At 36.4% G+C, this 17261-nt stretch overlaps 1 protein-coding gene and 1 non-coding gene across 2 annotated transcripts; both read left to right on the top strand.

Annotated features, from left to right (window-relative positions):
* The first annotated feature begins 6269 nt into the window (after positions 1 to 6269).
* Positions 6270 to 6342, top strand: TRNAR-UCG (transfer RNA arginine (anticodon UCG)). Its single transcript has one exon. It is a non-coding gene; the product is annotated as a tRNA-Arg (tRNA).
* Positions 6343 to 12240: 5898 nt separating this feature from the next.
* On the top strand, positions 12241 to 13578 carry LOC136416954 (SOX domain-containing protein dichaete-like). The gene has a single exon (XM_066402399.1). It carries the CDS (start codon positions 12336 to 12338, stop codon positions 13050 to 13052), a length of 717 nt encoding a protein of 238 aa, XP_066258496.1. The 5' UTR covers positions 12241 to 12335; the 3' UTR covers positions 13053 to 13578.
* Positions 13579 to 17261: the final 3683 nt, after the last annotated feature.

Below are 17261 nucleotides of genomic sequence, written 5' to 3' on the forward strand. Positions count from 1 at the left end.
CTGCCTCTTCTGATTCCTTTCTAGGTTACACTCGCATGTGCGTGTGCGTCTTCGGATATGCACAGTTTGAAAATACTTTATACATACATATGTCTAATGAAGCTAATAAATAAAAACACACATCTCTGCGCTACCTAACATTTTGTTTCTTTTTCAATTTTTACTGGGACGTTCGATTCCTTTGCGGAGATGCGAGGAACTTTTCCTTACACTTACATTCATTCACACGAAACTTTTCATGACATCTATTATTGTAAATACTTCTTACCGTGGAATCGATTAAATCTCTACAAAGCGATTCCATATCTCAGAAACTTAAAGAGATATTACAACTCTCAATGTGTAGGTTTATATAAAGAGCCGATCTTTATCAGAGACGTATAATTTTAGCTAATTTTTTCAAGCAATCGCTCCATGGTTTTCAGTTATACGAGGATAGTCCCAGAAGTACCCGACTTAACAATTAAAGAAATTGGAAAATGTTATCTTATTTCTTAAAATAGTCTCCTTTGAGATTGACACACTTTTCCTAGCGATGTTTTACGTCTTCTATACCCTGTTTATATGATAGTGAGAAGTTTCGAATGTTTCAAAATGGCCATTAACCTCGGACTCCATCTCTTTATTGTTAGCCAATCTATTTCCACTGAGGTATTTTTTCAAGTTTCGAAATAGAAAATAATCTGAGGGAGCGAAATCTGGCGAATAGAATAGATGAGGAAAAAGATCGAAACCGTGGTGATTCATTTTGGCCATCGCAATAACGGAAATGTGGACTGATGCGTAGTCTTAATAAAACAAGACTTTCTTTTTCACCAAATGCGGTCGATTTTTTATAATTTCTTTGTTCAAACGCTGCAATAAATTTGTATAATATTCTTCGTTTAGGGAGATATTCAATAAAAAGTATCCCATGTGTATCTCAAAAACTGACGTCATCACCTTCCCTGATAATGGAACGGTTTTCGCCTTCTTTGGAACCGATCCTCCCCTTTGAGTGCATTGTTTTGACTACTCTTTCGTTTCAAGTGTGAAATGATGAATCCATGTTTCATTCATGGTTATGAATTAACGCAAAGATTCGGCTTTATTACTGTGAAACTTCGCCAAACACTCTCTTGAAATATCCTCACGGAGGTGTTTTTGTTCAATTGTGAGTAATCATGGCTTTCATCGTAGGCACAGCTTTCTCATATACAATTGTTTGGTCAAAATGTGATGTACGTTACTTTTTGAAATGCCTATCATGTCTGTTAACTCGTTCAATTTTATCCGACGGTCTTCCAGTACAGTTTTGTGAATTTTCATCATAATTTTTAGAGTGGTCACCTCATTGTGTCGACCACTATGGAGTTCGTCTTGATACCTCGTACGACCGTGTTTAAACTCTGCAACTCCAATATCTTAAAGTTGTTATGAAGGACTAGATTCGCCAAGAGTAGAATCTAACTTTTTTTTTATATTGAATGGACTAAAACCTTTCAAATGAAAGTGTTGAATCACGTATCTATGACCAATTTTTTCCATCTTCACAAAATCTCTAAAAGCGTTAATTAAAAACGACTCTAAAACAAACATAAATAAACGTAACACCGTCAAACTCTGTAATATAGGCAAATTTTTAACGAAAAAATCGCTATTTGTGTCAGGTCGAGTATTTTTGACACTGTCCTCGTATCAAGTTTTGAAGTGATGAGTTTGGAACTCGATTTTGCTTGATAAGTACGTCTCGTTCTGCTAGCAAATTCACTTCTTGCCAAATTCACATTACAAATGAAGGATTTCAATTATTATTAACGATCAATTAACATCTACGATTTCACTTCCAAGCCCGTCGTAAATTATGAAATAGGTACACAATGCAGCATTTTGCCTCATTCTTTTTATTTTCCTACAACAATAGGACCTATTCATCTCCATCCCCTGCACAAGGGTTAAGTCTTCGATTAAACTGGAGCGAGGCGTCAAATATCGGAAGGAGTGAGTCCTCCCTCTTCTATTGTTGAACCAGATCGCGCGAAGCCTTCATTTGCTCAAATTCCCATTCAGACGTTATTTTGCATGTGTTTGTTTTCTTGAGATCGTTTTGCTGCTGGTGCTTGCCGTACAGATGGTTTTAATTAACAATTTGGAAATGTGGGGCTAAACATTCAGAATTGGGATGTATGCTTTGGCGTATGAGGGGGAGATAATTATTGTTATCTGGTGTAAGCCCTAAAGTCTGCCTTATCTCGGTATTTTTAATATAACAGACGTACGCCTCTGGGATGCCAGAATTTTCAATCAATTTAAAGCGTCAAAAGAAGCTTATGCCAGACACAAGGGCAGTGGACAAAATCGGCAAATGACATTCTTGCGGCTGAATAGATATTAAAACAAGAATGAAAAGAAAATCCGGCGGGTTTAAATCGAGTGTCAATCAGGTACGGTGCGATACATAACATTGTGTCGTTTTGAAAAGGAAATTGTGCGGGACGCTTTGTGGGGACATTTTTAAATGGGGTTTATTGAGTGGAAAAGTGGTGGGGAGGACCCTTGTTCAAAAATTCAAAACGGTGTACATGTACCTAAAAAAAAACTTTCAGCCTGATGAAGGACACTCCCCTAATATATTCAGAACTCATCATACGTCTCTTCATTTTTCAGCAGTTTTCTTCTCATCGGTACTTAAAAATCGAAATAAAACCCGTCAAGTGCATCACTTAAGTGAAAGGGTGTGCCGAGAATAAAAAATATGAAAAGTACACAATTCAATCTGCATACATTTTATTAATAGAAGTGCAGAAAGTGATAAACAAACAGTTGAGGGTTGCGCCTCGAGAGACGTTCTCAGCGCTAATCCGGATGAAAGCCCTTTTGTGCCCTTCTAATGGATGCAGTGCCATCTCTGATTACGTCGTAAAATAGGGAACAATTCCCGTAAAGAAGATTGGAGGAGGATGGTTCGTTTTTACGTGAAAGTCAATGTATTTGGCTGAGATATCAATATTATTTCATTTTCCATGTGTTAAATTCCATGTGTTCAATCTTCCACAGCGAGGCCTGGAAACCCCAGTGAAACAGCAGGCTCTTTCTGCCCCCTGAAACCCACAGGAAGGCTGCCAGCTGAAACCCAGCAATGATTAGATTTCATACTTTTTCTTAATTAATTCAGCCTGCTTAAACTAATACGAACTGCACCAACATGATCCCGTCATGTCGTCATGCTCTACATACTTTTTAAAGCTTACTTGCGACGCAAGCGCAGTTATTGGGTGGTAACATGCCAGCTATGTACAAAACAAAACACACTGTTGTCCTCAATAGTTTCATTGAGCTGCATTTGAAGGAATCTCCATCAAAACCAAGACCACTTGGAACTGAAAATTTTTCCATTACGCGACTCGACAATGGAACAATCAATACACAACGGGGCTGCCGTTGTCAAATTGAAAAAGCTATTGCATTTAAAATCACAAAACTCGAAAGCGACGAAATCCATTACCAATATCTGCATTATTTTGTCAAGCTTCTTCAGCGCTTCAACTTTTAGATAATGAAGGCTCGAATAGGCGATCACAATGACGCTGGCGAGACGCCTGACAAAGCCGCATTGCTTCTGACAGTTTTCAAAAAGAATGCGATCAATGATACCGGTTCTCGCCTCTAGTTTTTTTGATGGAATATTTGATTTTTCCTGTTATCTGCAATGGGGAATTTATTGGAATGAGAGGGATTTGTAAAGCAGGTTTATAGAGCAAAGGGGCAAATATTGGTCAAGCAGCGTATACTCCATCCGGGAAATTTTGAAATTTAAGGTACTATCCACATGTCGCTTCATTTCAGAATTGATCCCAGTGTTGATAGACGAAAGTATTACCCAATCCCAATGTTCAGGAGGCTATTTGCTTTGCAGTGGATACTGTGAATTTCAGTATGTTTTACGTTAGAAGAAACTTTCCTTGATATGGAACAATTTTCCTGGAATTGTATTATACTTTTCCAGAAAATACTTTTTTGTCAAATAACACTCAGACACAACATTAAAACTAACGTGAAATTATAAAGAAAGCTGTAACTGTATATTGGGGAGTTTTCCGTTTTTTTAAAGCTTCACAACGCTTAAAACTAAACAGGGTGTTTCAGTAACAAATGTTGAGCTTTGTTACTTTTTCCTCACTAGATATGCGATTCTCACTTTTGAACAGTAAGGGGCCGAGCAGCTATGAGATTTTCGGATGCCATACTTTTCTTTCTTGAACGGCTATATTTGGAATTAATAAAGTCGAGTCATCTCTGCCGTTCTTTGTGACTTATCAACGGCATTCGACTGCGTTAGCCACGATACTCCGATACAAAAGATGGAGCAGCTGATAAGAGATTGGTTTCGAAGTTATCTTGTTGATAGGGTTCAAATAGTACAGTTCAATGGATGTCCGCCTGCGTCATTAAAGCCGAGAACTGATGTCCCGAGGGTTCCGAGTTCGGTTCTTTATTGTTCTTTTTGTAGTTCTTTCCTAGGCTTCAAATACCTGGTATATTTACTCTTTTTGCCAATGATGCGCCTATCATGTGGTTCTGACGACGATGCCACATGTTACTCGCATCGTCATTTTTCAGCTTTAAAATATAACTAATGAGGATCTCTTTGAGATTAATGAGAAGTACAGCACTAATTGCTGATATCTCAATGTCTCGAAGGCAAATGTTTTAAATTTTAAATGCATTCTTAATGTTCAAATTGGTATCAATGTGCTTTCAAATTTTCAGGAATCAAAGTTCTTGATACCATATAGATGGTTTTCATGTGAACAGGTCCTGCTAAGACCCAAGGATGGAGATACTGATATGACATTTGAAATTGAATTCGATTAATTCAAGTCAAACTAAAAAAAGATATGGGTATCTAGAAGCTATAGAATAACTCTCCATAGCTGAATGAAATTTGCTTAATTGGGGTCATCAAGTGAGATGAAAAATATAATAAACGAAGTAAATGAAAACAAAAAATACCATTGATAATGTTTATAAAGTGAAACTATTTATTAAATGTTTTCCTTTATTAAGCTTGAAATATCAAGAAGCTTCCTATAACAGCTTTCCCAATAACTCGAATGCCCCGCCCTTTTCTAATAGCTCTAATGCCCACCGGAATAGGGTGGCTCTGTATACGGCTTTTTCTTGGTGGCTATTTAGAGAGCTTCCTTAATATCCGGAAACATTAGCTGCATGATCTTTTGAGGTTGTTCTTTCCCATTAATCATAGCAAGTTTGGATATATGCTACTTTCCAGTGGCGTCGCAGCGTACACATATATTTTACTAGTAAGCCTCTCTAAATTGATAAAGAACCCCCAATATAGGCCCCTAGTGTTGCGGATACCTTGATGGTCAGTATCAGCCCGACTCTGTCTCAACTCATATGCTTACCGGTATTCAAATAATATTTTATGTTACTACACCACTGTAAGTTATAGCGACCAAGAGGAAAATTTTCCCCATTGTCAACGTCATTATTGATACTCTTGTTTGGCGTTTTCAGTATTTTCTCCTCTTTTCCTTATAATAAATGATATTTGTTGGCACGATACAGAGGGACATGTTTCTTTTAAGGGTTTTGTGTATTCTTCTTCGGCTAAACTTTTACCATAATGTGTCCTTTTGTCGTCCCGAATTGCGTTATTTATGAGATTCTATGTCTGCGCTGGAGGGCTTTTGTATATAGACGTCATATTATACCGCTCTATTGTGGCTTTGCATGAAATAATCATTTGTAATCCTGATAGCGGTATTTTTAATCTAGGAAATTACTATATGAGCCGCATTAAGGGAGTGATGAAATATAAAATTGCCAAGCTCTTGGGCATGTAAAATGGTCTAGCAGTAGTGCTCCAAAAGGACAATAACCCTCCAGGGGACCCATAGCGCCAACAAAGGAATCTTTGACACCAGTTTTGAAAGGGCCGTCGAACGGTGCCTTTAATTGATTAAAAAAGGATTACGAAACTTAAAAAAATAATTAATCATTAACCCTTAACAAAACCGGGAAAGATTTCGCCTCGACGGGACTGACAATGGGCTCTAATGACTCGAACAGGCCGCAATGATATTAGAGGATGTAAACTAACGATCCGTTTCATCGCTTATCTTATAGCAGATTGTTATCAGTAGGTACACAGTGACGGATCACAAAGGAAGAAAACAGGTATAGGATATAAAATTTATCTAGTTTAAATTGTAGCTAGGTGTTTGGTCCAGCGCAAAAGGGCGTATTTAAAGGGACGGAGATGTGACCGTGTGGCCTAATGGATAAGGCGTCGGACTTCGGATCCGAAGATTGCAGGTTCGAGTCCTGTCACGGTCGTTGGTTTTTTTCTTTTTAAATAGAACAAACTTTTTTATATTAAAGATTTTAACGCTTATGTTAAAATTGTCAGGCAGATATCATCCATTAGATATTCTCTACAAGAATTAATATTTTTATATTTGCAAATATAAATTTTCAGGTGAGACGAACCTGAATTTACTTCTGAAGAACTAAAAAAAAAATATATATATATATATATATGTATATAAATAACCTAAATCCTGCGGATTTGACTTCTACGGCAACGCCTCCAAAAATCAGAAAAAAGCACCAATTTGCTCCAATTTAGCTTCACTTATATAACCCCATTCATTCATTATCACTAAAAATTCGATTGCTCCTCCCTAAGACACGCCATCTTGTATACCTGCACGAAACGCATTAATCTAGTTGATAAGAATCATTATTCATTTAAGACATCTGTTGTCCGCCGATTCTCTTCAATAGTCAATCAAATATTTGGTATAATGGCGGCTCATTCTGGTTCCATTTATTAAAAATTATTACGAAGCTTTTTTACCACCGTCCTGATTATCGATGCCTGAGCAATGAGATGTGTTTTCTTTCATTCAGTAGAAAGGAAGCGATCGTCTTATCAAGTGTATATCTCGCTGTGGTAAATAGCTGACTACCTAATTGGATTAATTAATTAGATGAGGATGAATGTAATTTGCGAGATATGTATGAAATTTTGTGACGACATCATTGAATTAAATTTTGCAAAAATCCGAATTTTACTCTTAGACCACGACACTTCCGGAAGAGTATACTGCTTTCTTCTAATCTTCTGATTCAAACCTTGAATTTGGGACTTGAACCTGATCTTCAGGCTTAATTAACAATTGGAATCAAAATTCATTTTTCTACAAGAACACACAATTTCTTTCGAAGAATGATGTGAAAGGAAACCCAAATAGACCATTTTTATTTCCAATACTTTTATGTTTAGGCATTCTAATTGATATTTTATTCCCACGAGCCCAAATAAAACGTTTGTCGAGATCGATAAATTTGACACCTAAATTATACAGGGTGTCAAAGACAAGGGCGGTGCTGTGGGTGTCTGTTTGGTGGCCGCAGGGGGCACAATTAGTTCGATGGGAGTGCCCCCGAAAGTGGGACCGCATGTGTCCGCTTTTATCGTTGCCAACGTATCTTATAACGCCCCCTAAATTAATGGCCACGGTTTTCACACCCTTGTCAATGAGTTTGCTGTTTCAGGTTTAAAACCACTAATCATTATTATTATGTGTCAATATGTGGGTATTTTCTTGAGGCCATCCAGTTTAGTTTTGGTGGGTAGAAGTGAAAAGTTTTACAAGACAAGATGGAAATCCGCCTAACAATCGATATCCTAAAGGAATAAGGGAAGAGGAGTGAACTATTTAAATTGGTATTCAAGTATGAGGAAAATATGAAAATTTCTATAAAAAAACATAATGAGAATAGAGAAGAAGTGAAATGGGCAAAGAAATTTTTGCATTGTGCAGGCTTTCACTGGGCTCGGATGTTCGATGAATATCTTCAAGTTAAGGGAAAACCAAAGTGGTGGTACTACAATTTGATGCACCACTCTGTGCACAATCTTCGGGGGTCTGACATACATATTACCACAAACGTCTCCCAATTAGTACTTCGGAACGAGGAAATAACCAGAGACGGAACGAGGGAAACTAGAAAAAAAAACCGATAAACTATAATAGCGTTAACAATAAGTTTCTAGTCCATAAACTAATGTGTTTCAAGAGGGTCACGAAGGTAGTTTATAGTGGGTGTTTCCTTATAGTTCTTGAGTCTAGCCCAAAATATTTGTCGTGAGTTTTACCTGGTATCGTGAATAACCTCTGGTTAGTGGTTAACCTACTCCTCTATAAAAAAAAACAGTGCATTCGAGTTAGCAGTAATATGTCCAAGTTACTAACTGATTATACTGGTTGTAGAAATTTAAGATGAATGGAGTATGGGCAAAGTTATTTCATGTTACATAGCCACAGGATACTAATGTGATTATAGGTGTTCTTGAATACCCTAATCATTCAGAGCAATTTTAACCAAATTAGTATAGCTAAAGCACTAGTATTTTCTTTGCCTTAATTGAAAAGTCTGAAGTATCATGAATGATTGTTTAACCATTAATCAACTTTCAGTTCGCCCACGGTTACCAAGCATTTTTCCTTTGTTTATTTTCGGTTGTTCAGCAAGAAAATTCTCTAATTGATTATCTTTGGTTACAACTGAACAAAATTGCCTGCTATAAAACCGTAATTAACTTTTCAAATCTTAGGTTTCTTCCTCAAAACTGAACCTTTGTCCTTCAATGGCTCTGAAAGCTAGAGCCCCCCATGTATACTGTTTGTCTATGTCACAATGAGAAACTATAGCCAGTGCCCAAACAATTGTCTCTTTTACGACCGTTGTACCAACACAAACGGTTTATAAGGGACAAAAATAACCACCCTTAAGCTAATTCGCAACACTTGGTCGTTTTAGTACGTCATGGTTTAAAACTAAATATAATGGCACAGATTTTAGTGTTGAAAGCAAATAATACCTTTTCAGAGGGCCTGTGGCACTGCTTTTGGAGGAAAACCAGCCTGAATCTGACATAATAAATCAGTAGATGGCCGACCATATATTACAATTTTTTTAAATAAGCGAAAGAAGGTCTTTCCTTTTTGGAGAGGTGGCTTTTCAGCATCCAGACCGCCAAAAACGAATTAAATTCAGTTTGCGAGGCAGAAAGGAAAAGTTCCGACTTAACACAACATTTCCAACAGAAGCATGTGCCTTGGAGTGCACAAGTGTAAATTTTCATCACAATGGCGAATCGGGGAGCCTTTCAATCGAATTCTGTACACACAAATATCTGCAACATACAGCGCTTACACCGATATTGAAATCTTTTCAATTGCTTTGTAAATTCAGACCACATAAAGCGCCATTTGTGTATTTTATTTGTAGCGGTCCACGATTCTTGCCAGAGAAGGAAATGGGTTACGTTTTTGGCGGATTAGGGATTTTTGAACAGAGAAAATCCTTCTCTTATTTGATTTCAAATGGAGTCTATACAACATTCGCATTCATCTGTGAAACTGGAAATCTCAAAATTAATAAAAGAAATATGGGACACACACTCGACAAAATTGTCATACAACAAAACCGATTTCTGCTTGCTTGAACACAAGGCCTTTCTTCGTACTTTGCTAGCGAATAATAAGCTTTTCACTGCGACAAAATCCAGTGTATGTAATGAAAGCTAATAAGATAAATTACTTAAAGGACATTTTGAACCGACGCTGCTTCACCATTATGTTATGATGCCCATTATCAGATGGGGCAAAAAACCATTAGGGCACATTGTGCGGAACACAGCCGAAACGGTTGTTGTTGAGCCAACGTTTTTTGTTGCATCAGGGATTATGAGCGCTATTATCAGCTAGATTGTCTGAAAAGCTGACTGGGTTTGTAATGGGTTGTTTACGTGTGTAATTAGCGGAAATACCATAGATCTTAAGTGCCTCATGTGTCATAAGCCACTTTTAGTCTGTTTCCTGACGAGACAAATGTTTATGTTCCTATAAGAACGTATGGAAAAATTGCTTTAGTGATGTGGAGAGGATATAACTTTGCACGTATGGTAAAGTCATCTGCATGTTGAAGCAAATCACGAGATAACAGAAAAAAGGTTGTCGGTGACCGATGAAATAGAATTGTAACCGACCTCGAGAGAAAGTACTAAGGAGGCATTATCAGCCAAAATACTTTGTTCCAACCAAAAGACGCCGAGTAATATGGTTATTGTTGCTTCTTGTGTTACCCCTCTGCATAAAATCTATGATTCTATAACAATAAATTTTACGACATTCATAAAACAATAAAATAGTGAACAGTTTTTGTCATTCTACCGTTAAGGACTCGAACCTTCCTAGAAAAAAAGAAAGTTAAAGACAGGGTTTGTTGCTTTTCAAAGACTTTTAGATAACAAATAGCTGAAATGCATGAGTGAGTTGATAAATCCTATTTCAAGGTTCAAAGCAAAATTTTTTTAATTATCCTGAAATAGTAACATTTTGTGGTGGACTAAGGTACCCACGTCATGACTTAAAATAAATCAACCCCTATTTTATTTATCCAGAGATAATCGTTAGTGAGGGGGCTTTGCCAAAACCGCCTTAGCCTGCTTTATTAATACCTATATATAGGTTATTAAGGGGCTATTAGGGAGCATATTACTGAATTGGAATAAGTGGCCAGACGTCAAAGAAAGCTGGATCTCGAGTGTAGGCCGGGGGCCCTCGAGAGAAGTGGACGGTGGTTTGTCTCTGTGGGAACCCCGGGGACTTGGCTGGTTTTGTGTGAAAGCTAACTCTCTGTTAGTCGGCACTTAAGATGAGGTGTTTTTGATTTGCCATGAGTGCATGGCTCGATTTGTCGGTCTAACTTATTATGTGGACTGGATTAATATATTTGTGCTAAGAAGAATTCAAATTCCAGAAAGAAAAGTGAATTTTAGAACATTGTGTTATGATTAAGGTAGACAACTGATTTAATAATTATTATTTTATATCAACTAAATATAAAAAGCATAAGAAGAAACTTATTCCTTTAACAATCTAAAACGAACGAACACCCTTGTTCACGTCTCAGTGACAAATTTGCCGTGGTAATCAGAAGCTAGGAAAAAAAGTAGAAAAACGAAAATAAAGGGTAAACTGAAATATATGAGAGCTGAGTATTTAAAATGTGTGAATTAGTCAGAAATTCCTCCTCTCAATTGTTAAAGAATAAGAGTTTTTTTACATGACTCATATCATTATTCCAAAAGGTTGATTTGAGTTAAGTGAATGGTGTTTGATCTTTGTGGCTAATTAAATATATCTTTAATTTTTATTTTCATTCTCTGTGTTTTGCTGTAATTGTAAGTGGTATTAATTAGTGTTTAGTTTCGTTTTATATGTCCAAGGTTAACTTCTTCCTAGAGCATAGATAATCAACTGTTATTTACGCCTACTTAACAAGAAGCCACAGATCGATTTTTATTAAGTAAAATATATCCACTTTTTTTTATTTTCCATTTTTTTGATAATGCTTTCTTAGTAATTAGGCAAAAAGTTTCATAAAATTCTGTGATTTTTATTAAAAACATGTTAACACACATTAAGCTATGACATCTATTTTTAATGTAGTTTTAGTGTTTTTTAAGGTTCATCCCTCGATCTGGACACATTGAACAACATTGGGACTAGTTTCATGGTTTCGCAAAGCTTTATCCTGACGCCAAATCCCCAAAAATGTATTAATATTGAACGTGTTACCATAGTCAAGACCATGTGGAAAACCTAATATTTGAGAACGTGGCCTACAAATGCTTATTTATTTTTACAAAATATCCCAAGTAATCTTTACTATTATTTCTTTTATTTATAAATTAAATTTTTTGTTCCCCTATGGCGGAGCCCAAACAAATACACTTTAAACCTAATTGCTCCTAACAGCTTAACAATTCAGACATAGCCTGAAATGGAACTAAAAAATCGTAACAACAAAACTACAAAGAATTTATTACAGGCTCTATATTACAAAATGAACCCGAATAATGTAACATTCACAAACACATTAATTCAGAGATTATAAGAGCCACAATGGCCATATTTCATGTTTGGGTGCAAGAAAACATGAACAGGTACACGTTCTGTAAGAATATTATTACGCGTACGGCTATAACAAAACGATAAAGAGAGTGGTTAAATAATGTGCGGTTAACGGAGAGAGTCGGAGTGATTGAAAAGTGGGGAAGAATCGACCAATGGTGAAAAAAATAGGCGGGGCACGCCATTCCGTCATTCTCTTACATTTCTCTTACCGTTACGCCCCGCCTATTTGTGTACAAAATACCTTTTGCTCTACGTTAAGAGCACAGTTGTTAGTTCGATTTAGTATTAGTCGGTTCATTTCGTTACTCACGTCGAACGTTGTCAAGTGTATCTGGAATGATGTACGGTTTCCCATCGGCAAATCCCATCATGGAAGAATATGCGGCGGCGGCTCATCAACTACCACCACCTCCAACCCAGCCCAACGAACCTGTGAGTCCTGGAGGTGAGAGCCACATTAAGCGTCCAATGAACGCCTTCATGGTTTGGTCTCGCATCCAGAGAAGAAAAATATCCTTGGAGAATCCCAAAATGCACAATTCCGAGATATCAAAGCGGCTAGGAGCCGAGTGGAAGTTGCTCAGTGAAAGTGAAAAACGGCCCTTTATTGATGAGGCCAAGAGGCTAAGGGCTTTGCACATGAAGGAACATCCAGACTACAAGTACAGACCAAGGAGGAAACCTAAGACTCCAATGACCTCAGGGTTTAAACATGGAATGGGCTTTCCAAGTCTGCAACTCCCATACTTTAACCCTTTAGACAGTTTAAGTGCGCCCTATCCATATTTCAACCCATCAGCGTTTGATATCTCCAGAATGCCCCATCAACCAGAGAAAATGCCTCAACCGGCACCCTCTCTGCACTCATCACTGTACAGTTCGCTGTACCAGCAGCCTACAGCCAAGTCTTTCGCACCCATGCACGGGATGTTTTCTTCGATGGCCACGTCATTGCCTACGACATCATTGATGTACTCTGCATCATCGAGTCCAGCGTCTAGTACTGGGAGTACAGATTTGGAAATCAGAAGGCCTGTGCCTGTTATGTATTAGTGACTGTTAATAGTGCTTTAAGAGTGAATTAGTGATATGCTTTTGAATGGGGTAAGGCATATATCCATGTCTTGTTTCCTGGGGAATTGTTTTATATTTCTCGGCTATGACAATTAAATTTGGTCTCAGTGATGATGAATCTCTTATCAATTCAAAAGTGTATTATAGACTATATATTTAATTATTATTGTTATTTTTATCTATGCAATTATTGTAAATATTTTTCTTGGAGCACCTATATGAATTTCAGAATTCCTATGCCCGGTTTGGAGGTCGAAATCAATCCTTTCAAATCTAAAGTAATGTTTTGAGGTCTGGATAGTACTGAATATGTTTTTATTACGTTAGTATGTAGGTTTTTGTTCTGTGATCATTTCGACTGAACTCTTAATGTGAAAATGTAAATATAAGGTATTTGTATTTAATTTCTTGTATAGCTGACGTAGATAAAGCTGTATCGATTGTTGATATTTTGTTAAACCGAAATATTTATATTGAAAAAATGAATAAAAATTACATAATGGGAGTGTATAGCCTGCTTTACCCATCAATTGTGTATCATAACCGTCAGTATTAGAAATCACTTTTGGCAGCATTGAATATGGATAGATATGAACATGGCAAGGATATGAAGGTGACGCAGACGTGAATATGGCATGCACGTGATTAAATAATGAAATTTCAAATTCAGTTTCTGCATAAATTCACTGTAAAATTAAGTTCAGATTAATTCACATGACAAACCCCAAGGAAATAGTCGCATTTTGGGTAATTTTGGTGAATTTTACACACAGCTCGACACAGTCGGTTTATACCTGCCATGGTGAAACGAGTTCTTTGTATTGGTACGCTTTAAACTTCTATTACGAAAATGAAGCGATTTCGGCCATATACATTTATAGGAACTATTTTTCTTATTTTGACCTAAGGAGTATCCCCTTGCGCCGAATATTTTGGAGACATCCTGTATACATACGTACATTATTTCTACACGCACGTTTGAGATCTATTAATTTTTACAGAAATAAAACGGTTCTTGACTTAGAGATTTTCGTAATCGTGGTTCATCATTCGGTTGAAAAATGTATGTTCTTTTCCCCAATATTGGAAAAATATCATGTAAAGTTTCTATAAGTCTGCAATCTTATTTCCACAGAAATAAAAACTTCCACATGACTGGTTCTCTATATTATAGTTTTCGATCCAAATTTTATTTCCTCTCTGATGCTGCGATGGGAGTTTTCGTGTGTTCAAAATAATGGAAAAACTTGCAGAAATATGAAAAGCTGTTTCCTCGGAAATGATAACTAAATTAGACAAACATTTGAGTTTTACGAATTACAAAATATTTGTATAGAAACCAGTTTGGTACTTCATTTTTGTCTTGTCGTCTCTGTCATTTCTCTGGATATTTCGATGAACGGCTCTGGTAAAAAACAAAGATAATAAGATGATCCTAGATCTTGGAAAGTGGAAAAGATTTAACTTCACCTAATGCAGGCTTATAGAAGGGTCATCAAGCAGAACCTTTTGAACACATACTTACATATCGACCGATAGCTAGATTGCTCATTAAAGTCTCGTGATATTGGTAGTCAATGTTTCAGTATATTAACCGTTGCTTAACAGTAACACTAGTGGTACTTACTGTATATAATTTTTTTAATGATTTTAATTGAGAGATTTGAATTCTATTTTAATACTATAAGCTCCAAATGGGAACTAGCGGTTTTTAATATGTACAGAATGTCCCATTTTCATCTCCTCCCCAGGAGTTTCACTGATTAATGAATATACATAGGAAGAAACGTTTTCACTAACGTTGATGCTTACTTTTTTATAAAACCAACTAAGGTATAAAGGATTTGTCATGGTTGTTCTGATTTTGATCATACGATAATGTGATTTCGACAAATTGGCGGTTTTTGAAACCTTCTCCTAAGTGGATTGTCTTTTCAGGTTTCGGTATAAACAGTATCTCACAGATTCTATGAGGCAAAAAACGGATCATGTCACTTCGGTAGCGTGGTTCGTTTTTGCTGCAACATATGGTAAAATCGCAATTAACGTTAATTGAAATAACGATTAGTTTGAGGAGCTTTAAAAATTTGGATTAAACTGAATTCAACGACGGAACTGAATAGTATTTTAGAAGTTTAAAGAATGATCCATGTTTATATTCAGTTTTAACTTCAAAAGTGAACACGTTATTTCAAAAACTACTAAAAAGACTATTGTCTTGCAAGTATCAATTTCTTATTAATGTGCGTCGTTAACGTAACAAACACCTAAAGTCCATTTATGACGACTTAATGGGTAATGAACCCTGATGATGATTTGACGAAGTATTTAATGATTAAAGAGAACAAAACTTATCTACTGCTTGAAATAGCGGTACCGAGGGGGGAATTTCCATTCCCTGAACATGAAAGGTTTCCAAGAGAACTCTTTCCTCTCCTATGCAGTTGGCATTTAAAATTCACAGCTTCGGTGTTAATTGCCGATGGCAATTACATAATTAGAGGTTTATCAACATCAAAGGGGCCCATTAATTAACGTGAATTAAAGCGAGACGTGGAAAAGCGGTGGTTTGCGAGTTCCTCTGCTTTCAAACAGAACTTTGGACAGGTTTCCTTCTTTGAGGCTCGTATCACTATCATTTACCTAAAACTAATTAATTTTAGAAAAAAACTGAATAAAATTCCGCTTTTTCTAACTGTATTACAGATAAATTTCTCTGGATTATAAAAGGAGCTTATCCAATTTAAAGGTCGAACCAGGAAGTCTAGACACGGGGAACTATGCAGCTACGTCGTCGAGTTTCCCGGGAAATTGATCACATACGGAGGGAAGTATATTCTAAAGGCAACGTTATCAAGTAATGAACTCATGTTTATCGGACATTGAATCAATTGTTGTCCATTGTTGCCGTCCCAATCCCAAAGATTCGGCCCTTTGTCCGGACGGGGCACTGTAAGGGAAATGAAAATAGCTTGTTTTCCTGCTTACGATATCGGATTTTGGATCAGGAAATCACCTATATCGGCTATAGGTTACCCTTTTGAATAGGCACACAACTTCGTTAAATATTCAAACAGATTGGAAAAATTCCAGAACAAAAACCTGTTCAGGATGTTTATTGTAAATCCGGTTCTCAAATATCTGTTTATTTTTTTTAGCGATTCTCTACTAACATGCTAACAAAACTATATTCTATAAGGTCAGGCACAATAATGATTGTTAAGCCTATGTTGTTTGCGCTCGGCGATGCCGTTATTCAACCATCTAACACGTTTCGAAAACAAGATGTTAAAACAAAGGTCAAATTACATTCACAATCATAATGATCTGTTGTAGATATATTCGTACAACGTGTAGGTGTATGTACTCAGCATCAAGTCTCTAATGACGTTCATTTTATATTTGTGCCACCAATTATCAAGCCAGTGTCAAAAGGAATACCTTGTTCACGGGGTACAAGTTGTTTAGATTGAGCTTATGGATATATTAATTTTTTTCTTTTAGACCAGTCATTTATTGATTTTTTAATAAATAAATATAAAATACCATGAAGCAACATAGCAAAACTACCAAAAAAATGTGTACAATAAGTGTTTATTCTTGAGGAGAATGGATATTTCCAATTCAATTTGCCTATTATAGCTTTCAAGGGGTTAAAACCTGAAGTGCCCGAAGAAGATTAATTTGTTTGCAGTCTACTTAACTTAAGGCGCCAAGAAGGGCGGATGATGAGACTAGTAATCTTGAGTGTGAACCTGTGATTAACACATCTGTCGTAATATAATATACATGTAACAGTGAACCGACTTAAATCAATACCCTCTATTAAATCTGAACCACACGGAGCTTCCTGTGGACATTTACATTCATTTTCAGGATTATGAAAAACTGAATAAAAACATCATTGATTATCTGTATCAGACGTGAAATCATGTCACGATTGTTAAAATTGCCTAGTAAAAAAATTTCAGAGAGGCAAAAATCTTCAAATTTGTGGTGTTTCAGTTGGTACTGAAAATCTATAGTGTTTCACCACATATTTTTCAAATTTATGAAAAATTAGCAAAATAAAATATTGAGAGCTATTTTGAAACTTGAGCCTCCTGTATCTCGGTAACGAAGCATTTGCGCATCTATATTTATGTAGTTTGCTTCATGTTTTTGAATATCGAATGTGCTATAGAATTA

Source organism: Euwallacea similis, chromosome 2 (assembly GCF_039881205.1).
Source record: "Euwallacea similis isolate ESF13 chromosome 2, ESF131.1, whole genome shotgun sequence".
Classification (NCBI taxonomy): domain Eukaryota; kingdom Metazoa; phylum Arthropoda; class Insecta; order Coleoptera; family Curculionidae; genus Euwallacea; species Euwallacea similis.